This window comes from Dictyostelium purpureum (assembly GCF_000190715.1).
Source record: "Dictyostelium purpureum unplaced genomic scaffold DICPUscaffold_279, whole genome shotgun sequence".
NCBI classification, from domain to species: domain Eukaryota; phylum Evosea; class Eumycetozoa; order Dictyosteliales; family Dictyosteliaceae; genus Dictyostelium; species Dictyostelium purpureum.
This window is the reverse complement of record NW_003519615.1, coordinates 18,848-40,676: the sequence shown is the minus strand read 5'-3', so window position 1 is coordinate 40,676 and position 21,829 is coordinate 18,848. Positions and strand designations below refer to the sequence as shown.

The 21,829-nt window shown below is 23.6% G+C and overlaps 10 protein-coding genes across 10 annotated transcripts; 4 read left to right on the top strand and 6 right to left on the bottom strand.

The window, feature by feature from the left end:
• Window positions 1-247: 247 nt before the first annotated feature.
• Window positions 248-658, top strand: racB (racB, RHO family GTPase; the record flags this gene model as incomplete). Its single annotated transcript, XM_003291446.1, has 1 exon — window positions 248-658. A coding segment is annotated over one exon (411 nt), but the record flags the coding sequence as incomplete, so codon positions are not given.
• Window positions 659-810: 152 nt separating this feature from the next.
• Window positions 811-1,304, bottom strand: DICPUDRAFT_92684 (uncharacterized protein). Its single transcript, XM_003291436.1, has one exon. It carries the CDS (start codon window positions 1,225-1,227, stop codon window positions 919-921), a length of 309 nt encoding a protein of 102 aa, XP_003291484.1. The 5' UTR covers window positions 1,228-1,304; the 3' UTR covers window positions 811-918.
• A 1,915-nt stretch (window positions 1,305-3,219) lies between these two features.
• On the top strand, window positions 3,220-7,211 carry DICPUDRAFT_156097 (uncharacterized protein; the record flags this gene model as incomplete). Its single annotated transcript, XM_003291445.1, has 3 exons — window positions 3,220-4,011; window positions 4,098-4,622; window positions 4,692-7,211. 3 exons carry the CDS (start codon window positions 3,220-3,222, stop codon window positions 7,209-7,211), a joined length of 3,837 nt encoding a protein of 1,278 aa, XP_003291493.1.
• Window positions 7,212-7,530: 319 nt separating this feature from the next.
• DICPUDRAFT_82158 (uncharacterized protein) lies at window positions 7,531-10,026 on the top strand (the record flags this gene model as incomplete). The annotated part of the gene is made up of 4 exons (XM_003291444.1): window positions 7,531-7,953; window positions 8,022-8,617; window positions 8,692-9,275; window positions 9,761-10,026. 4 exons carry the CDS (start codon window positions 7,531-7,533, stop codon window positions 10,024-10,026), a joined length of 1,869 nt encoding a protein of 622 aa, XP_003291492.1.
• A 2,353-nt stretch (window positions 10,027-12,379) lies between these two features.
• On the bottom strand, window positions 12,380-14,185 carry DICPUDRAFT_156094 (uncharacterized protein; the record flags this gene model as incomplete). Its single annotated transcript, XM_003291435.1, has 4 exons — window positions 12,380-12,464; window positions 12,495-12,814; window positions 12,888-13,166; window positions 13,313-14,185. The coding sequence occupies 4 exons, from the start codon at window positions 14,183-14,185 to the stop codon at window positions 12,380-12,382; spliced, it is 1,557 nt and encodes a 518-aa protein (XP_003291483.1).
• A 1,015-nt stretch (window positions 14,186-15,200) lies between these two features.
• Window positions 15,201-15,788, top strand: DICPUDRAFT_82156 (uncharacterized protein; the record flags this gene model as incomplete). The annotated part of the gene is made up of 2 exons (XM_003291443.1): window positions 15,201-15,323; window positions 15,444-15,788. The coding sequence occupies 2 exons, from the start codon at window positions 15,201-15,203 to the stop codon at window positions 15,786-15,788; spliced, it is 468 nt and encodes a 155-aa protein (XP_003291491.1).
• A 111-nt stretch (window positions 15,789-15,899) lies between these two features.
• Window positions 15,900-17,703, bottom strand: DICPUDRAFT_57374 (uncharacterized protein). The gene is made up of 4 exons (XM_003291434.1): window positions 17,134-17,703; window positions 16,945-17,051; window positions 16,723-16,881; window positions 15,900-16,560 (listed from the first exon to the last, which is right to left on the bottom strand). The coding sequence occupies exons 1-4, from the start codon at window positions 17,590-17,592 to the stop codon at window positions 15,987-15,989; spliced, it is 1,299 nt and encodes a 432-aa protein (XP_003291482.1). The 5' UTR covers window positions 17,593-17,703; the 3' UTR covers window positions 15,900-15,986.
• An 802-nt stretch (window positions 17,704-18,505) lies between these two features.
• DICPUDRAFT_82154 (uncharacterized protein) lies at window positions 18,506-19,972 on the bottom strand (the record flags this gene model as incomplete). The annotated part of the gene is made up of 1 exon (XM_003291433.1): window positions 18,506-19,972. The coding sequence occupies one exon, from the start codon at window positions 19,970-19,972 to the stop codon at window positions 18,506-18,508; it is 1,467 nt and encodes a 488-aa protein (XP_003291481.1).
• A 337-nt stretch (window positions 19,973-20,309) lies between these two features.
• DICPUDRAFT_24690 (uncharacterized protein) lies at window positions 20,310-20,665 on the bottom strand (the record flags this gene model as incomplete). The annotated part of the gene is made up of 2 exons (XM_003291432.1): window positions 20,310-20,480; window positions 20,549-20,665. Coding segments are annotated over 2 exons (288 nt in total), but the record flags the coding sequence as incomplete, so codon positions are not given.
• Window positions 20,666-20,968: 303 nt separating this feature from the next.
• Window positions 20,969-21,710, bottom strand: DICPUDRAFT_156089 (uncharacterized protein; the record flags this gene model as incomplete). The annotated part of the gene is made up of 2 exons (XM_003291431.1): window positions 20,969-20,997; window positions 21,122-21,710. The coding sequence occupies 2 exons, from the start codon at window positions 21,708-21,710 to the stop codon at window positions 20,969-20,971; spliced, it is 618 nt and encodes a 205-aa protein (XP_003291479.1).
• Between the last annotated feature and the right edge of the window lie 119 nt (window positions 21,711-21,829).

The window sequence follows — 21,829 nt, the reverse complement described above, 5'->3', positions numbered from 1 at the left end:
CATATAGAAGCAAAACAGATATAGAGCAGGTTATCTTAGTTTTTTTAGGTTTAACCAACAATAAGGAATTTGCTTGTTAAATATATCATTATAACAGGAATATAAACATTCACTATCTCCTTTTGTTGACAATTTAAAAAAGAAACTACAAACACCATTATAAAAATATATCATGTTCATTTTTCTATTTCATTCAATATTACCCAAACCTTTATTAACACCAAATCTATTTTATTATTATATAGCTGGTCAAGAAGATTACGATAGACTTCGTCCATTATCATACCCACAAACTGATGTTTTCTTAATTTGTTTTGCTATTATCAGTCAAACTTCATATACAAACGTTAAATCTAAATGGTGGCCAGAAGTTACTCACCATTGCCCAAATTGTACAATTATACTTGTTGGCACTAAATGTGATCTTAGAGAAGATAAAGAAAGCTTAGAAAAACTCAGAGAAAAACATCAACAACCACTTACTTTCCAACAAGGTGAACAAATGGCAAAAGAAATTAAAGCTTTCTGTTATATGGAATGCTCTGCTCTTACTCAAAAAGGCCTTAAACAAGTTTTCGATGAAGCAATTAAAGCTGTCATTTTCCCAGACAGAGATAAGGGTACAAGCAAAAAGAACTCAAAATGTTCAATTTTATAATTATATTGGTATCATATTTTTAAAAATTTATCATTAAAAAAAAAAAAAAAAAACAAAAAAAAAAAAAAAAAAACCAATCAATTATTGGAGTTATTGTTTTTCTATCAAAACCTCAAATTTAAAAAAAAAAATAAAAAAAAATAAATAAATGTATTTAAATAACAAAAAAAATAAAATAAAATAACCCAACGTTGTTATAATATTTCACAATTTTTTAATTTATTTAATATTTTGAATGATGGAATCGAAAATTTTTTAATTTAAAAGAAATGACCATGGTGGTGGTGGTGATGGTGATGGTGGCCATGGGTTTGTTCATAAATGATTGTGTTTGTAGCGGGATAACCAGTAACCGGATATACAGAAGTTGGATAGACTTGTTGCATTGGTACAACGCCCATTGGTTGCATTGGAGCCATCATACCGGGGGCAATGCCCATTGGTTGTATTGGAGCAACCATACCCGGAGCGACCATACCTGGCTGAATAATAACCTCCTCGACCACACCTGGATAAACTTGAGTTGTTGTGACAACACCTGTTGGATATGCACCGTATGGATAATTCATTTTAATATTTGTAATACTTTTTTTGATAAATTTAAAAAAAGAAAAAAGAAAAGGAGATAAATAAATAAATAAAAAAATAAATGTAACAAATAAATAATTTAATAAATAATTTAATAAATAATTTAATAAAAAAAATTTAATATAAATTTAAATAATAATAAAAACTATTTAATAAAATTAAAAAATACAATAAAAAAAATAAATATTGTTTTTTTTTTAATTATATTTTTTTTTATATATCAACAGTTAAAGTATGAAAATCTGATATCTTTATTGCTGTGTGTTTTTAATGAATTATTTTACAAAAAATTACCTCACACAAAAACACACAAACACAAACACACATATTTCTATGGATAAAAAATAAATAGAATCATTTAAATTTAAGTTAACAAGCAATTAAACATTTAAGTGGTAATTAATTCTTTGTTATATTTTTATAAGAATGTAAAATATAGTTGAAATTTAATTTAAAATTAAAATTTTTATTTTATTTTTTTTATTTTCTATTCATATACAATTAATAGAATTGTTTATTATTATTGTTATTATTATTATTTTCATTTTTTTTATGCAAAGGCTTTTATGCCATTAGGTTATTTATTAATCACCTAGTTTATCTTAAATTAAAAATATTATCGGATGTGGTGGTTATCAAATCATTTTAAAATAAAAATAAAATGTGGTTATAATAAATTTGTTGTGATTAATTTCAAATAAAAATTTCTAAAAAAAAAAAAAGTTTTGGCAAAACTCTAATAAAAATATCAAAAAAAAAAAAAGAAAAATTATGAGTTTATTTATTTATTTCTATAAAGAAAAAGGTGTGTAAATATTTGAATATTTTTTTTATTTCCTTTTTTTTCTTTTCTTTATTTTTTAATTATTTTTTTTCATAAATAATTTCATATTTGTAAATTCATATTTATTTTTGCATTATGATTTGCATTTATTAAAATAATCAATTGTCCAGTGAAAAAAAAATCAAAAAAAGAAAATTTAAAAAAAAATTCAAAAAAAATTTTTTTATTTTTTTTTTTTATTTTTTTTAATTTTTTTTTTATTTTTATTTTTTTTATTTTTTCTTTTCTATTAATCAACCTTTACCATCCACATATTTTATTTTACATATTTATAATTATAATAACTTATTTATAAATTAATAAAATATAATAGCTATAGTAAATCAATAGTTTAATAATAAATAATTATAAACAAATAAATTTTTTTTTTTTAATTAAAAAAAATAAATTATTTTAAAAAAAAAAAAAAAGTAATCTCATTTTTTTTTTGTTTATAAATATTAAAATTTTTTTTAAAGAGTAAATAAAATTAACTTCTTACTTACTCCTTAATACAACCACCAACACCAAATCTAACACACATTCACACACTCACTCACCACACACAAAAATAAACTAACGTTTCATTTCTCAATTTCTGTGTGTATCATAAATTATTTTAAAATAAACTATCCTTTGCCATAGAGAAATTTTTTTTATTTTTTTTATTTTTTCAATAATTAGTTAACAATCAAATAATAAAATTTCCCCCACGCACAAGAAAAAAAAAAAAATTATTTTAATAAATAAATAATTAAAATAATTTTAAAACACAAAAAAAAAAAAAAACAACACTTAAAAAAAAATTGTATAATAGTAAAAAGTTATTGTGTATAACTATATAGCAGTAGTAATAGTAATAGATAAAATTTGTTTTTATTTTTTTTTTAATATTTTAATAATAGACCTTTTTATCAATTATATTTACATTAATTTTTCAAATAAATAGTTTTTTTTATTTTTTTTTTTTTAAAATAAATTTTTTTTTTTAAAAAATAAACATTAAAAAAAAATCTATACAGTTGATAAAAAAAAAATTTATATGATAATAGTTAATAATAATAAATAACAAAAATAATAGTAAAATTTTTATAATAAATAAAACGTTGTATTTTAATAAATAACATATAATAATATATAATATAATAAAATGAGTAGTGGCGGTCAAGAGAATATAGGTGGGGTTCAACATGAAGAACCACAACAACCATCACACCAATCATCTTCAATAGAGTCAGCCACAACTACAATTGTAATTCCAGCAAATTTAACAGTTACCACTACAACAATTACAGGAAATACAATTAATACTTCAAACAGTAGTAAAGTTATAGCACCAAGTACTTTGCCGTTACAAAATAGTACTAGTAATAATAATAATAATAATAATAATAATAATAATAATAATAATAATAATAATAATAATATAGTTTCAGGATCATCAGCATCCCCATTATCTACATCCATAAATATATCTACATCAAATATAGCAAATACAACACAAAATAATAGCACAAATATAAATAGTAATAATCCAGGATCACCATCTATCAATAGAAATTTAACAATCAATACAAGTAATTCACCACAGACTCCAGGTAATAATAGTACAACTTCTACATCAGTTTTATCAGGATCTATAACATTCCCACAATTAGGTACATCAACACCATTACCAACCAGCACTATTTCAAATGGTAGCACTCAAATGGAATATCAAAAGGTCATGGAAAATAAAAAAACATTAAAAAAGATTTTAAAAGCTTCCAAGCATTGGCAAGATCAAGGTAAAACCCATTTTAGTAGTTTATATTCCTTCTCTGATGAATTAATCAAGCAATCTGAACAATTATCATCAAGTAAAAAAGATTCAAATTTAAGTAATGCTTTATTGTCCTTTGGTAATACATTAAAAGCTGTTAATAGTGTTCATGATCAAATGGTAAATAACAATAGTTTTAATTATAATACATTATTTAAAAAAATTAATTTTAACCCTTAATTTTTTTTTTTTTTTTTAAAATATAGTCCAATGAGGTTCAGGATGTATTTTGTACACCATTAAACAATTTTGTAGATTATGATTTTGCTGAGGTTACAGAATCAAATAAAAGAGTTACCAAAGCTAAAGAGGATTACGACACATCATTGGGCAAAATCTCATCATCAATAAAGAAATCGAAAGCAGGTATCGACGAGGTTAGATTATTCCATTATGAACAAGAGTTAGAAAAATTAAAAGAGGTTTTTGAAACTGCCAATAAAGATTTAGAAATTAAACTTTCAGAATTAGCTCACAAGAATGAAACTAAATACTTAAAATCATTAATATTATTTATCAACTCTCAATATCATTTCTATAATAGAGCTTCAAAGTTATTTGCAAATCTTAAACCACGATTAGATGATATTGAAAAGTATTTAGAAGTAATTCAGCCACCAAAAGTAGTAGAGGGTCATTTAATGAAAAAGTCTAAACAAGTTATGGGTGGTTGGAATAAATGTTGGTATGTTTTAAAGGATGGCATGTTATATTGTTATAAAGGAAAAAAAGTAAGTATCAATTTTAGTTGTTTTATACCCTTTATTTAAATGTATTAATATTTTTATTTATTTTAAAAGGAATTCCATCCAGAAAATGCTTTAAATATTTTATTATGTTCTGTTAGGGTACCACAGGCATTGTTGGTATCATCACCACAAACTGTACAACAACCAACTAAAGATCAATCCAATAGCAAAGATAGCAATCAAGATTTTAGATTTGAAATTTTACATCCAAGAAAGAAACAACCAATTGTATTACAAGCCGAAAATGAAGAAGAAAGAGATCGTTGGGTTAAAGCTATCCAAGATGCAATTTCAAATTCACTCAATTGTCAAACTGTTGAAAAAAACCCATCATCATTTAATTCATTAGCCAAATCTGGTATGAATCAAAGTTCTCAAGCTATTAGTCAATCAATTCAAACCGATGAAGTTAATCAACAGGTACTCCGTATTCTTCAAAAGGTTGGTGGTAATAATTTATGTGCTGATTGTGGTCAACCAGATCCAGATTGGGCATCTATTAATCTTGGAATTATTATTTGTAAAGTATGCAGCGGTGTCCATAGAAGTCTCGGTACTCATATATCCAAAGTACGTTCATTAACTTTAGATAAATGGTCACCAGAAAATATTCTTTTTATGAAAGAGGTTGGTAACACAAGATTTAATTTATTATTTGAACACCACAAGACCGATGAATTTCCAAAACCAACACCTCAATCTGATAGAATGGACAAAGAGAAATGGATTCGTTCGAAATATAAAAATAAAGATTATATCATAAAATCAACTCTCTCTTCTGAAGAACTTAGTAAAACTATGCAAAAGAATATTCAAGAGAATAAAAGAGATGTTCTTACTTATATCAAGTTGTTGGCTCAAGGTGCAGAAATTAATTATAGCTCAGAAGAAGGTAGAACTCCATTACATCAATCGATTTTAAAGAGTGACGATGTTTTAATCCCAGAGCTTTTACTTCAAAATGGTGCAGATGTTACACTTGTCGATCCACGTGGCTGGACTCCAATGCATTATGCTGCATTTTTCAATAGACCAAGATGTGCAAATCTTTTAATGAAGAGAGGCTCTGATTCAATTAGAACCAAATGCCGTGATCACCTTAGTCGTCTTGCTGTTGATTTAGCCACTTTAAATCGTTCAAAAGAAACAGAAAAGATACTTAGAGGTGAAGAAATTGATACTGGTTTAAATATGGATAACATCGAAAATAATTGTATACCAATATTCGAATCTACTGTTCCACTCAGCACAGATTTCCCAGCTATTCACCAAGAAATTTTAAGTGATGATGAAGAAGAGGATAATATAGCCGAGCATGAACACGAAATTACAAGTTGGAGTGAAAGTGAAAGTGTTGGAAGATCAAGTTTTTCAGGTACTGAAGGGAGTAATGGTCAACCACAACAAGATCAACAACAACAACAACAACAAAGTAACCCCCAAATAACTATTCAAACAACCAATTCATCAAATAGTTTACAACATCAACAACAATTAAATAGTAGCAGTAATAATTTAAACCATAGCGGCTCAGCAAATAATAGCAGCAGTAGTTTTACAAGTTTAATATCAAATAATACAACCAGTAATAATACTTCAGTTGGTAATTTTTCGAATAGTGGTATATCATCAAACCAAAATTCATCAAATAATTTGGAGAGTGTTGCTGTTAGTGATACCAACACAAATTCATCGGTTGCAGGTGAATCATTTAATGATATATCAAGTGTAACAACTACAGAAAAATCAGATAAAAAGCACAAGGTCGATAAAAATTTAGATTCAAAAGATTATAAAGCAAGTAGACCAAAATCATCTAAAAGAAGACCATCTATATTGGGTAAAGGTAGAAACACTTTAAGAATGATGAAAAATAAATGGGGTAAAAAGGAAAGTGATAGTGAAGATAGTGAAAGTGAAAGTGAAGAGGCTGAAATTAATGTCATAAACAATAGGGAATCACATCAACCACCATCACCAACTCAACAATCGCAACCAATCGACAATGTAAATAAAACCTCAACTGCCTCGTTATCATCATCAACTAATGCATCAACAAATGTTAATTTAACTTCACATAGTAGTGAATCATCACCAATTTTAACCTCACAACCATCCAATAATAAAGAAAAGGAAAAAGAAAAAGATAGAAAAGATTCAACATCTTCTTTATCATCATCACAACAAAGAGAGTTACAAAATACCCAATCATCATCATCATTAAATAATGAAGATATTACTATTACTGAATCACCAACAAAAGGCAAAGATAATAGTAGCAAAGATAATCCAAATACTTCACCAACACCATTTAAAATGTTATTAAAGAAATTAAAAATAAAAAAGAAAGATGGTAAAGAAAAAACTTTAAGAGATAATTCAACAGAGGATATTGCTTCAGCAAGCGATTTAGTTGATGTTCCAGATAATGTTTCTGTTGGTACCAATGATGACTCTTTAGAATCAGATTCCTCATCTTCAACTAAACGTTCAACAATTTCATCAACTTCATCAAAAAAAACCAAAAAAACCAAATCAAATTTTGATTTATCTTCCGAAGTTACAAATTAATTCATTTGTATAAAACATATATAAATAAAAAAATATAATAAAACAAATAATAAAATAATTAATTTTTTTTTATTAATCCCTTTTTTTTTTTTTTTTTTTTTAAAGGTTACAAATTGTTTTTTTTTTTTAAAAAAATAGATTAAACATTAATAATATAAAAATACATTTTTAGTATATTAATGTCTATAGATCAATTCAAAATAATTATTATTTTACAATTGTTTTTTTATTTTAAATTTTATTTTATTATAATTTTTTTTTTTTTATAAATTTTTTTTTTTTTTACAATTATTCAGTTTATATTTTATATATTATTAAAATGAAAGAAGAAATAAAAAATAATAATACAGAGGTGTTGGTTTTAATAAAACAATTAGTTACATGTTTAGATCAACAACAAAAACAAATAACTCAATCTATAGATTTTATAAATAATATTCTAACACAAATAGCATTAAGAGATAAACTTGAAAAATCTTTTTCACCTCAACATGTAACAAAAATAAACGATCCACAAAATGTTTCAAATAGTATTTTTGTTAGTAATTTACCAAAAGATTGCACTGTAAACGAGATTCAATCTTTATTTATTAGATTCGGTATTTTAAAAAGAGTAGAGTTAGATATTAGAAATCATGGTGCAATAATAGAGTTTTATCATCAAAACTGTTCAATTGCCGCTATATACTATCCACACATCCTTTCAATAAGAGAAAGTAATTTATCATTAGAGTTTTTAACAGTAGGTAAATTAATTAATAAGATATCTTGTTTAAAAAAAAAGTTCTAATTTAAAATTTTTTTTTAAAGTTTAATGATTCTTGTCTAAATATATCCCCAGAGTTATATAAGAGTAAAGAGGTTTCAAAAAAAATTGAAGATAATTCAAATCCCTCTTTACCTGATGATATTATTCGTTCCCCACCTATTATTTCTTCATATAGTGAGAAGGGTAAAAATAGTATAAATTCAACATCTTCAGTTTCATCTATCGTTCCTCTTCAAAATAAAGAGCCTCTACAGTTAGAATCAAAAACCTCAGAACCAAATCAGATAATGAAAATGAAAGGTGATATTAAAAGTCCAAATTTAACAAAAGAAATCCCCCAGCCTAATTTTCAAAATCAAAAGCAGGTAAATAATCAAGTAAAGGAAATATCCAATAGTTTAGCCCCATCAGAAATTTTATGGATTGGAAGAATTGGGTCAAATATAAATTATGAAAAATTATATCAATTATTTATTAAATTTGGGAAAGTCGATTATTTACATATGGTAAATGATAGTAATTATGCATTTATTAAATTTTTAGATGTAAAAGATGCAATTAATGCAAAATTAAAATTAAATGGTTCTTTGAAATTTGGAGCTCCACTTTTGGTCGATTTTAAAAAAGGAAACCAAAGGTAAATACCTTTTTATAAAGATTTTTTATTTTTTTAATTTTAAATGTTATTAATTTTATTATTTTAATTATTAGGGAAAGTTATAGAAAAGATTCATCGTCATCTTCAAGAAAATCTATTAATAATAATGCAAACAATAAATTCCAATCTAAAGGACCATCAACTAACAAAAGCAATTTAATGACTTTTATCCCAAATCATTTAGAAAATAAATATTTAGGAGCTGGTGTTATTTTATTTTCATATGAAGATTCAAAATTAAGATTTTTATTAGGTAATGAAAAGTATACAAGTAATGGCAATCCAAAGGAAGAACAGTTGTTGGCATCGTTTTTAATGGGAAAAAGAAAATCAGATGAAAAATCAATAGATACAGTCACTGTAGAGTTTAATAAAAAAACAGCATTTGTTTTTCATAATCAAATTCAACAATTCCGTCGATTATTTGAATCTAGAGATTCAGTTAAAATTATTGACCCTCTTAAAAGCTATGTAGTATATTGTTCTCAAATCAATTACGACCCAGATCTTCCTCAATTATTTGCAAATTCAAGAACCAACAAACAATCGACACAAAGCCTCGAATGGGTAAACTACGAAACAATAATCAAATCTAGTGTCCAAAATCCTCATTTTAGTCGTTTAGATTCAACAATAGGTTCAATCCATTTTTACTTTTTTTATATCTTTTCATTTTTTAAAAATTATTTTAAATATTTTTCTAAATCAAATATTAACATAAAATAAATAGTGCAAAATTCTGACAGGTGGCTAATAAACTATTAAAACATATGGTTAGATTTACCAAAAAGGATTATTTTGATTTTATAATTTTTTTTTATATTTTAATTATTGAACTCAAACATTTCAAAGTTTAAGATTTGCCATAATCCTTAATGTTTTTCAAATTATTCCATTCTCAAACATTAAAAGATTAAAAGCATAATTTTTAACAATTTTTTATAGATTATTTTATATAGTTTAGATACTATGTGAAATAAAAAATAAAATATGGTCATGAATTTTTCTTCTTGTAACTAATGATTTCCAAACTTTGACAAACAATCCCAATATGACAAATATTACTAATTATTTTTCCTAATATAATTACTACACTCACATTCGGTATCAATTTTGACCAAGTATTCCCACCCAACTCATTACCAAATAGTCTTTCAACCCTCACACTCAATTATTCATTACCAAATAGTCTCACAACCCTCAAACTCAATTATTATTATAACCAAGAAATTCAAAACGGCTCAATACCCGATAGAATTACCTCACCCACACTTGGTATTAGATTTAACCTAATAGTTCAAAAAGGTTCATTACCAGATAGTCTCACAACACTCACATTCAATAGTGATTTTAAAGTGATTTTACCAGGCTCTTTACCCAAACTATAAAATATTAAAAAAATATTTTATTTCCCTTTGTTAAAGCCTTATTTGTCCAAGGTTTAAAAAACATCAAGGAAAGACATCAGTAAAATAACCAGAAACACTTTTCACACAGAAATAGTTCAGGTGATAAGCGACTAGATAGAATCTACTGAGACAAAAGACTAATAAACCAACAAAGCCATTTGTTGATCACTCGGAAGATGAGTTACTTTTTTTAAAAAAGTTATTGCAAGAGGCGAGATTCGAACTCGCGAACCGACAGGATGAGATCTTAAGTCACACGGATTTAACCAGGCTTTCCTACCCTTGCTTTAGATATTGTAATAAAAAATAAGGTTCACTTTGCCATTTTTTAAGTGATAATAAGATAAAACTGAAAAGATACAAAACTTTATCGATGAATTACAAATAAAAATTAAATAACAAAAATTAATTAAAAAAATTAAATCAAATAATCAAAAATTAAGTCGTGATATCAGCCTGATTTGTCCAAGGTTTAAAAAACAGGAAAGACACGCTAAACAACCACAAACAATTAGCAACATCAATGAAGAATATAGAAAATTCAAAAGAAGAATAGCAAGAGCATACTTCATCAGCATCAAATCATTATCAAATATCAATAGTTTAGAATATTTTTTTTTAAAAACTTTATAAAAAAACATTAAATAATATTTTACTGATTAATTTAAAGCAAGATGATCAATGTTGTCAAATTAAAATTAAAAGATCTAAAATTGATCTTTCTCCAATAGCATCTTTAGACAAAATTTTGCCTTGGTTAATAGTCTTGAAGAAATAACGCGTATATTTCAAATGAAAACTAAGTATTTGATATTGGAGATCTCCACAATTTGGTCCAATACAAGTAAAGTGTTGAGGTTGCCCTGTTTTAACCGTTGGTACAATTAAAATTCGTAGTCTTAGAGCACCTAATCTAGAATCAAGAAACACTTTTTTTGTTCACTTGAATGCGCTTATAAGATTTTCATGCATTAATAAATAAAGGTTTGGATCCCAAAAAAAAAAAAAAAAAAAGTGAAAATAATAGCGATTACTATTATTTTCACTTTTTTTTTTTTTTTTTTTGGGATCCAAACCTTTATTCATGAAGAGATTGAAGATGAAATAACTTTCCCAGTAACAACTCCAATATTTTCAAAGATTTTCGAGATGAAACTTTATTTAAGAGAAAACCAAATCCGAACCAATCACAACCATCGGCCATTACAAAAATAGTTCAAAGAATGTATTAAAAATTGAAAGTTTTCCAATGGTGCATTCAATTTATGAAAGATAGAGATTTGTCATCCTCCACTTACACTCCAGGTGCATCTTATTTCATCTATTAGTTCTACTCTACCACCTATTGTCAAAGCTATTATAGAACACCTTACTTTGCTCAAAAACAACACTAAAAACATCAAAACATCAAAACAATAGTATTTGGGCCTCATCACACCATCAATCACCACTACTGGCAATGCTCCTCATTATCATCATCAGCATCATTGTTTGCCCTCATCATCATCATCATTTACCTCATCATCATTGTTTGCATCAGCATCAACATCATTGTTTGCCCCTCATCACCATCATCATCGTCATCATCATCACCATCATCATTATTTGCCCCCATTATCATCAGCATCAGCATCAACCCTGAAGCAAGAAAAAAAACTTTTAGTTAGTCAATAAATATGGTTTTATAAAAAAAAAAAAAAAAAATAAAAAACAAAAAAAAAAAAAAAAAAAAATATAATTAATAATAATAGTAAAAAGGATAGAGCTTTATTTAAACCAACTTAAAATGAATTTATCTCTAGTCAACTCTAATTAGAAATATTTGATTAAAATTATCACATTTTCTCTGGCCAAGTAAATATGATAGAATATCGAATAATATTAGATGAAAGCAAAATCTAGTAAATTAAAACTCTCATACAACCATGATCAATTAACATGGCATGTAAACATCAGATGTTTACCATTTCCACAGATTATTACTGTCATAATTTAATTAGAAATAGTATACGAAATAATTTTCAACTCCATCAGACCAATAGAAAATATTTTCAGTATTAGGATACTTAAATATCATATAATTTTTAAATAAAATACAATCAAATTCTTGAAATATATCCGCTCCTGGTGTAATGAATAAGGACCATTACTCAATAATAATCAAAATTAATTAATAATCAACAATTATCTTTATTTTTATTGTTTATTAATTATTTATTTATACTTTAAAAGTTCATTTACATTACAAAGTGTTAACATCATATTAAATTTTTTAAAAAAGTGTTTATTTACAAATTTATTTTATACTATCAATATTATAAAACATGACCGCTTATGAAGTTGTTGATCCTTCACTTAAATCTTCATCCATTACACTAGAAGTATTTTCAATTGAAAAAAAATTAATATATGAGAAACTTTTATTTTATATAATGTTTATTATTTACCTTAAAAAGAAATCTGGTTGTTGAGATTTTAAAATATTAGCAAGAGAATGAACACTATCCGTAATTTGAGCATAATGTTCAATCTTCTTTTCAGAAAACAAATGTGAAATCAACTGGCCATGCGAAAATCTATTAATTTCCAATCTTGGTAATTTATATTTTAAAAAAATACCCACAACAGAGGTTAAATTTCTTGGCTTTGATCTTAAAATAATTGGATGCTTTGATAAGTCTTCAAAGTTGTTTATTTTTAGGTTGTATTGATTTTCAAACAAATGAATGTGTTGTCTATGGTTATTAAAACCAACTTTTGCTATATTCTAAAAATAGAAATTAATAAAAAATATTTTAGCTAAAATAATATAAATAAAATTATAAAATTTAAAAACTTACAGGTGAGTTTAAAACTTCAATTAATACTTTTGGTATATGTCCAATTGATTTTATATCAAAAACCATTGTATTATCGCCATTTGATAAAGTTATAACATAGTAGTCATAGTTTTCAGGAATGTCATCTTTATGAATATATTCGAAAAAAAAACTTAATGTTATTTGGTTCTTTTCGTTAAAATTTGAAATGGGTACACCTCCCAATAATTTATTTTGAATTATATCTATTGATGGCTCTGATTTAAATAGTTGATAATTTGGGACTGGGTATTCTGGTAACTATAAAATTTTAAAAAAAAATGATAAATATATTTAATTTTAATATTATGTATCATTTTTAAAATTATAATTAAATTATCAAAAAGTGATATATTATAATTTTTGTTTTTTAAATTATAATTAATTTTAGTTGATTTTGTAAATACCTTTTCAATATTTGTTTTTTCAATTGAATGTAGAGGATCCAAAGATGTTCTAATTAAATTAGACTTTAGATTTGTTGAGTTCTTTTCGCTCCACTCGGTGATATATTGATGTGCTTGATATGCCTTAACTGCTGATGAAAAATTTACAAAAATACTATGGGGTTCATTTGGAGTTAGCATTTTAGAACCAGAAACTAAGTCTTTTGGCAAAATACCTTCAATAATTTCTAGTACATAGTTTGATTTATTTGATTCGAATTTAACACAGTTTTGATATGGTTCATTTAGGGTACCGAAATAATTATTAATGTTATGGGTATGGTTATGATTATGATTATTAATTTTATTATGATTTTTATTATTGCTATTTAAATTAATAATATTATTGTTGTTATTATTAAATGAGGTTGTATAGTTACTATTAAAATCCAAATTATTATAATTATTTTTAAAGGGTGATTTAAAATTTTGATTGCTCGAATAATAAGAGTCTAGAATGGATGTACTTGGAGCTGCTTTATAAAGAAAAGTATTTTGGTTATTATTGCCATTACTGTGAGATAAAGTTCCATATAATCTATTGCAGGGTGTAAAAAAACTGTTTTTGTTTCGAAATAAAAAACTGCTTATTCCATTTATTGCTCCATTATTTGAATTGGTTTCGAAATGAGAGCACTCTTCTTTTAAAAATGGTAAAGTATTCCCACTTATACCAAATTTATTATTGATTGTCATAGGAATAGATGAAGAGGAACTAATCATTTGACAACATGCACCTTCGCAATAAGGTGATATAACCACACCTTTTGATTGATGACCTTTGATTCTCCCAAAATTTTTTAATACCTTTTGAGTAGTATTAAAACTATACATTTGAATTTTTTTTTTTTTTTTTTTTTTTTAATTATAAAAAAATAAACTGCAATTTATAATTATTTCCTTCTTTTATTAAATATATATTAAAAAAAAAAAAAAAAAAATTTGTTAATTAACAATTACAATTTTATTATAAAAAAATAATTGTAATTCTAAATTTACTTAAATTTTTCTTGTTTTTTATAAATTGTTTTTAAATATACAATATATTATCCTATTATAATTCTTTATTTTTTAACTATGATATTTTAACAAATTAAAACAATATTAAAAAAAGTTTATTTAAGGTCTTTTTTTTTTTTTAAATTGTTCAATAAAAATTTATTAAAAAAAAAAAAAAAAAACCATATAATTGATAAAAAAAAAAAATAAAAAAAAATAAATAAAAATTTTTTATTATTACCAATTTTAGAATTTTTTTATAAATCTAATGTTTTTAAAAAAGGAATTTAACAATCAATTAAAAATTATCAAAACAACATTATAGTTTAATTATAATTTTTAATACAAAAATATAATAAGCCCTTTATATATTGGTGCTCGCAATAAAAAAAATTGTTTTAAATAAAAAAAAAAAATAATAAAAAAAAAAAAGAAAAAAGAATAAATTTAGAAAGAAATAATTCTTCATTAACTAAAGGTCAAGTATAAAAATCAATTTTGGTTGTATAAATAAATATTTATTTATTTATTTATTTATTTTATTTTCTTATTTATTTTAATTTCGAATTCACATAATTAAATTTTATTTTTTGAAACATTATTTTTTTATTTTTTTTTAAATCATATCAAAAAATAAAAGTTATTATTATTTTTATTGAAAAATATTCTTTAGTTGTTATTTAGAAATTATTTAAAAAAAAACTATTTATTTTTTTTTATTTTTTTTTTTTTAAAAATTTTTTAAAATTTAAAATTTATTTTTTTTCTTTAAATTACGATTATTTTTATTTTTATAATTTCTTTTTCATATTGATTCTGTAATTTTAATAATAATTATTTTATATTCACAATGTCATTTAAAAAATTTAATAATAACCCAAGTAATAATGATATTTCCAGTTATGGAAATGTAGACGAAAATTTAAAGAAAATAGTAGAGACAATATCTCCTAGAGCGGAAGCATTCGTTAAAGTATAATCATTTAAATAATAACATCAAAACTTAATTAATATACATATAGTAGTATTAGCAAATATCTAATAGTATCAATTTATATAATAAAATAAAACAAAATAATTATAAATACAATAGGAATATTTTTATAATATGTTTGATAATAATAGAGGAGAACTTGTCCAGCTTTATAAAGACGATAGTGTATCGATATGGAATGGTACAGAGTGTAAAGGAAAAGAGCACATTGGTAAACTATTAGCAGAAATTCCAAAATCAAAACACATAGTAGAAACATTTGATTGTCAACCTATGCCAGGAGAAGATAAAGAAAACCCAAATCTATTAATTAATGCAAGTGGAAAAGTAACCTACGGAGAAAGCTCAACTCACGAATTTCATCAAACATTTTACTTGGCTAAAGACCCAACAAATCCAAATATATTTTTCATCTCATTCGATTGTATTAGATTAAATTCTTAATATAAGGTTTAAAATAAAAGGTTTCAAATAACTATTTTTTTATTAAAAAAAAAAAAAAAAAAAAAAAAGTTATAATAATATTAAATAATCTATTGATGTTGTGTATGTTTTACTTTTAAAATTTTTTATTTTTTTTTTTATTTACAAATAAATATATTTTTCTATTTTTTTTATTTTTTTTTTTATTTTAAATAATAATTATTGGGTTTTACAAAATTTACTTTCTTTGTTGTTATTATTATTTTGCTCTTTTTGTTTTTTCTCTTTTTTTTCTTTTGGTTTTCTGTAACCAGCTTTAGCATTTTCTTGATTTTGGAGTTGTAAAGCAACTGCGAAATCTTGGTCTATAGAGGGTTGATTTTCTTGATTATTAATGTAATGAGCCAACTCTTCATCGGTCATAGCATCAGTATTAACAACTACATTGTTTGGGCCATTATTTTGATTGTCAAAGCTTGAATAAAGATCTTCTTTTTTAAAGTTTTTAAAGTCATGTAAAACATATTCGGTGTCACCATCAATTTGAGAGAGTCTTTCCCATACTATAGGTTCGTTAATATAACCTTCATCAGTTACCAATAAATAAAGTTCGGAATTTCTTTTAAGCATTGTGTTGAAATGATTGTTTCTAAAGAAAATTACCAATTCTCCTTCATTCAATTTGGAGTGTAATTCATATAGACCGTGATATGATAGCTGTGATGATGTATCGGCAAGGAATTGTTTAATTTTAAATTGAGAGAATAAATCCTCACCACTTGATTTGATTGGACTGTTCTTATACTTTACGCTATCTGTCATTATATTTCTAATACGATTGTTGGTGAATGCAATACTCTCTTTTTTACTAAGACCGCTTGGAATACTACTCTTTTCGTCACTGATTTTAAAATTATTTAATATTTCGGTATCATTTAAGAAATCCTCTTCTAACTTTGAATTACAAATTTTTTCTGTTAATTTGTTATATGTTAAATCACCAATAATTGATACCAATTCTATATCTTGAGGGTCCACTAACCATCCATGTACCAAATCTATACTTAAAACTTTAAAAATACTCATATCACATGATGAGTCAAAATCTCTAATACTAAAAAAAATTTATTAATAATTTGTATATTATAATTAATTATTATTATTATAAAATATTTACCCTGTAAATTTAATATCAAGATTTAACCCGCTAATCATGGTTGGTAATGCATTAATTGAATCATTAATTTTAATTTCATAATCGAACTGTTCCTCTGTATTTTCATACTAATAAAAAAATTATAAAAAAAAGATATTTTTGGGATTAGTTTTTTTTTTTTTTTTTTTTAATTAATAATTTAATATTTACATTTTTCATTGATTCAAACAAATGTGAACCAATTCTTTCTACAAGTCCGTCATATGACATTGGAGTGTCGTTGATTTCAATTTCGCCTCGAAGTGATAATACATTTATTATTGCAATGAGTGGGCATGGTCCATTTTCTTTTTGTGTCAATATATTTTTCTTTTTATCATTGTACATTATTGATTTTACTGTAAAAGCATTACTATCTTTATTATTGTTATTATTGTTACTATTATTTATACTTTTGTTAATATCAGTGTTTGAATTATTATTATTATTATTATTATTGTTATTATTAATGTATGGTGAATTCATAATACTGCCACTTCCACTAGCAACTCCTGAGGAGGAAGATGGAGAGGTTGTGGTTGTTGTAGTTGTAGTAGTGATAATTGGATTGTTGGACATTTTATCATCCTGAATATTATTACTATTATATGATGATGTTAATGTTGACATTTTTGGTTTTTAAATTGATTTTTTTTTTTTTTTTTTTTTATGAATTAAAAAAATTATTTGAAAAAAAATATTATTAAAAAAGTTTTTTAAAAAATAAAGAAATAGTTATATAAAAAAAAGAATAGTTTATATATTGTCTATCTAAATTATAGTTTATTTATTTAATATGGAATGAAAAAGGGTTTTTTTAAATTGAGAAAAATAAAAAAAATTAATGTAATGAATTATTAAATTATTTATTAAATTATTTAATTATTTAATTATTCTATCTTATTGTTATAATTATTACTATTGTTATAAATATATTAAAAAATAATAATTTTTTTTATTTTAAAAAAAAAATAATATAAAAAATTAAATAAAATTAAATTTTTTAATTTTTAATTTTTTTTATTTTTTTTATTATTTTTTTTATTTTTATTTTTTTTTTATTTTTTATTTTTCATTTAAAATTTTATTATTATACATAACTGATTTCCATAATTGTTTGTTGTTTTTTTTTTTAATTCTCCAACATGCACTGTTTAAACCCTTTTTTTTTTTAAATAATTATAATAATTGTTTTTTTATTAATTTTTTTTATTTTTTATAATTTTTTTTATAACCATTTTAAATATGTGTGTTATTATTTTGTGTGGGTGAGATATAAAAATGCATACCCTCAAACATCATCCAAAATGCTATAAAAAACAATTCATTTTGAAAATTATACTTTTTTTTTATATATAAATAAAGTAAAATTCTAAAAAAAGCACCACCTTTTTTTTGCTTAAAAAAAATAATAATAATAAAATAGATTAAAACCCAAATTATTTTTTAGAACATCACTTTTAAAAAAAGTGTGAAATTATGCAATAAAAACTAATAAAAATAAAAAATAAAAAAAAAATTGAAAAGAGTGGATATAATAAATTTATTTATTTAAAAAGTTTAAATGTGATTGATTATTTGATTCAAAAAATAATTTTTTAATATTATTTGAAATTTCATTATTATTTAATTTTATAATGATTGTATAAAGAGTTGTATTTGATTTGAAGAAATCTGAAAAAGATTTATATACATCAGGATCAACTTCATTGATTATTTCCTCATTAGTGACTATTAATTTCTTTATATTAGGATTATCAAAGCAATGTTGGAAAAAGTATTTAACTGAATTAATATTGCAATAAAGTGTTGTAATATTTGGTATTTGAGATAGTTGTGATAGTTCTAAACTTGTGGTAATGTCATAGAATTCTAAACCTAGTGTTTTTAAAGTTGAGTTGCAAACTAATTGATTAATTAATAAGCTGGGTTTATCATTGTTGTTATTTATTTTAATATTATCACCATCGTTGCTGTCATCGTCATCCAAACACTTTCTAAATAATAATTTTTCTAATGTTTTATTTGATTGGGGTAAATTTGAAATTTTAACTGAAAACTCTATAAGTTTATTATAGTCATATACTGATGCTAATTCTTTTAAATATTGATCGTTACTATTTACAATTTCTTTTTCTATTTCGTCTTCATGTTCATTTTCATCCTCATCTTCTTCATCCTCATCTTCATCTTCATCATCGCTGTTATCTTCATCTTTAATATTTATAAATGATATATTATTATATCTAAGTTTTAATGACTTGATGTTTTGTTTATTTGTTTTTAATGATTGCTCTAAAAATTTATAAGGTGTTGGGTGATTTTTTTTAAATTCTATTGATCCTAAAGATTTTCCACCATTTTTAAAAATCCCGCTAAAATTATTAATTATTTTATTTTTTTTATTTGGGGTTAATGAAATTGATAATTTTAGAGGGTCATAACATGATAGGAATGAAAATGAATATCCAATTGAGTAGTTATTTTCCTGTTCGCTAGAGCATGGTAAACCGGTTTCCTCATCATATAAAATTGAAATTTTTTTATATTTAAACAATTTATTATCTTCTGGTTGCTCCTCCTCATTGAAGTATGGACCATCGAGGGGTAAGGGATTTTCATAGCTATAAAAAGCTCTTAAAAATACTACAGATTGCAATTTTGGACAAAACTCGCAAAGTGGACCTTTAATATCCAAATACTCGCCATCCATTGGAAAATATTTTATCTTTGTATATAACACTTTAATACTTTTATATTGAATTAAAACTTTGTCATATTCATTTGAATTTGTCATTGAATTGATTAAATATAAAAGAAATTCCGATAAATTAAAATAAATGGGATCTTTATTATCTATTTTTTGATTTACTATTATATTTTGAACATTTTTAAAAGTTGATTTGGAAATCAATGCAATATTTAATATATTTGAGAATGATGATTCATTATTAATCAAATAATAAACAACATCTTTAAAAATAATTTGACTTAGTTTATTATTACCCATTCTTTTTAATTATATTATGATTTTTAGAAAAAAGAAAAAAAATTTTAAATTTATATTTTTATAAAAAATAATTTTTTTTTTTTTTTTTTGTTTTTTTTCAAGTTTTTTAAAATAAATATCCATTGGTTTAAGTTTTTTATTTCAAAGGTTATTATAATAATATTGTTAATCTAAATAATTTAGAATTTTATTGAAAAACATTTCTTTTTTAAAAAGATAGTTAAAGATGTAAAATTTTTATTTATTTGAGTAAAAGTATATAAATCTATACACTGAAAAAACCAATTTATTTAAACTAACCCTCAATATAAAATGCTGTTGGTATTTTATATTTAATTTTGTGTTGATCAATTAAATTTTCCCTACCTTGGCACGTTGCATATGCCAATTGGCAAACTTTTTGTTCATTATAATTGGACCATTTTCTTTGATGAAAATATTCATAGAAGCTAATAATGGTTTTATAGTTTTTGAAATTAATAAAAGCATAACCCAAATTTACTTTTGTCTGTTTGATAGAAAACAAAAAAAAAAATATTAATATTAATTTTATAAATGTTGTTATTAATTACATACAAGTTTATCAATTGGTAAAAAAAAGAAATCGAATGAATCTGGGAATTGTTCATTAAAAATCTCCACTAAAAATTCATGACGTAGTCTATTTGGAATATTTCTAATCATTAACGAGGATCTTGTATCGATATTATTCCTTATTGACTCGATAACAATAATATTATCTTCATCAACAGTCAATTTTTTTAGTTTTTTTTCTCTTTTTTGCCTTGGTCTACTATTAGTGTTACTGATATTGATATCAGTATTTGTACTATTATCATTATTATTACTATTATTACTATTATTATTATAGGTGATATTATTGTCAATATTGTCAGTGTTACTATCAATATTATTATTATTATTATCCATTTTATTATTATATAAAAAAAGGGATGGGAAAAAAAAAAAATTTTAAAAGATTTTATAAAAAAAATTTTAAAAAGTTTTTGTGAAAAAATAATGAACTTAATTTTGAAAAAAAAAAAAAAAAAAATTGTTATTTTAATTTTATTTTTATATTAATATTTCTATTTTTTGATTGATTCAAACAATTGTGAATTATGATATTATTGTTGCTTTTATAATTACTGTATTCTAATAATACCAATGTTTTTAATGAATGATTGTTCAAAAAGAAATTTGAAAATGTTTCATAAAGCTCGGTATCAACATTGTACTCCTGTTCGTTACCAACTACCAGTTTCTTTATGTGTGGGTTATTGATGCAGTGCTGAAGAAAATATTTAATTGATTTGGGGCTACAATAAAGTGTTGTAATATTCGGTATTTGAGTTAATTGTGATAATTCTGAACAGTTACGAATATCATAAAATTCTAGACCCAGTGTTTTTAATGTTGAATTATGAATTAGCTGATTAATTAATAAACCTGGTCTATCGTTAGAGGGTGATTCTCCTATATGGTCATCTAAACACTTTCTGATTACTAATCTTTTTAATGATTTATTTATAGTTGATAAACTTGAGATTTTAATTGAAAACTCTACTAGTTTTGAAAAATCATACTCACAATATTTTGATGGTTTTAATTGATTTAATTGGTGGTCTTCATTGTCATTACGATTTGAGTCATCATTAAAATATACACGAAATGAATCATAACCAAACCTAACTGTTAACGATTCTAATGAATGAATAGTTGAACTATTTAATGCCATTTTGATAAAATTGTACGGTGTTGAATGATACCTTTCAAACTCGATTTCTTTTAACGATTCATTTCCGTAATTAAACAGATTTTGAAACTTTTCCAAATTTTTACCAAACCCCTCCTCTT

Excerpts from the sequence above, each read along its gene's own strand:
- DICPUDRAFT_92684 (XM_003291436.1), bottom strand. The coding sequence starts at position 1,227 with ATGAATTATCCATACGGTGCATATCCAACAGGTGTTGTCACAACAACT.
- DICPUDRAFT_57374 (XM_003291434.1), bottom strand. The coding sequence starts at position 17,592 with ATGTCAACATTAACATCATCATATAATAGTAATAATATTCAGGATGAT. Across the intron at positions 16,882-16,944 it reads CTTGATATTAAATTTACAGG|TATTAGAGATTTTGACTCAT; the intron begins GTAAATATTTTA and ends AATTTTTTTTAG. Across the intron at positions 16,561-16,722 it reads GAAAAAATTTGTAATTCAAA|TCCAATCAAATCAAGTGGTG; the intron begins GTTAGAAGAGGA and ends GTATAAGAACAG.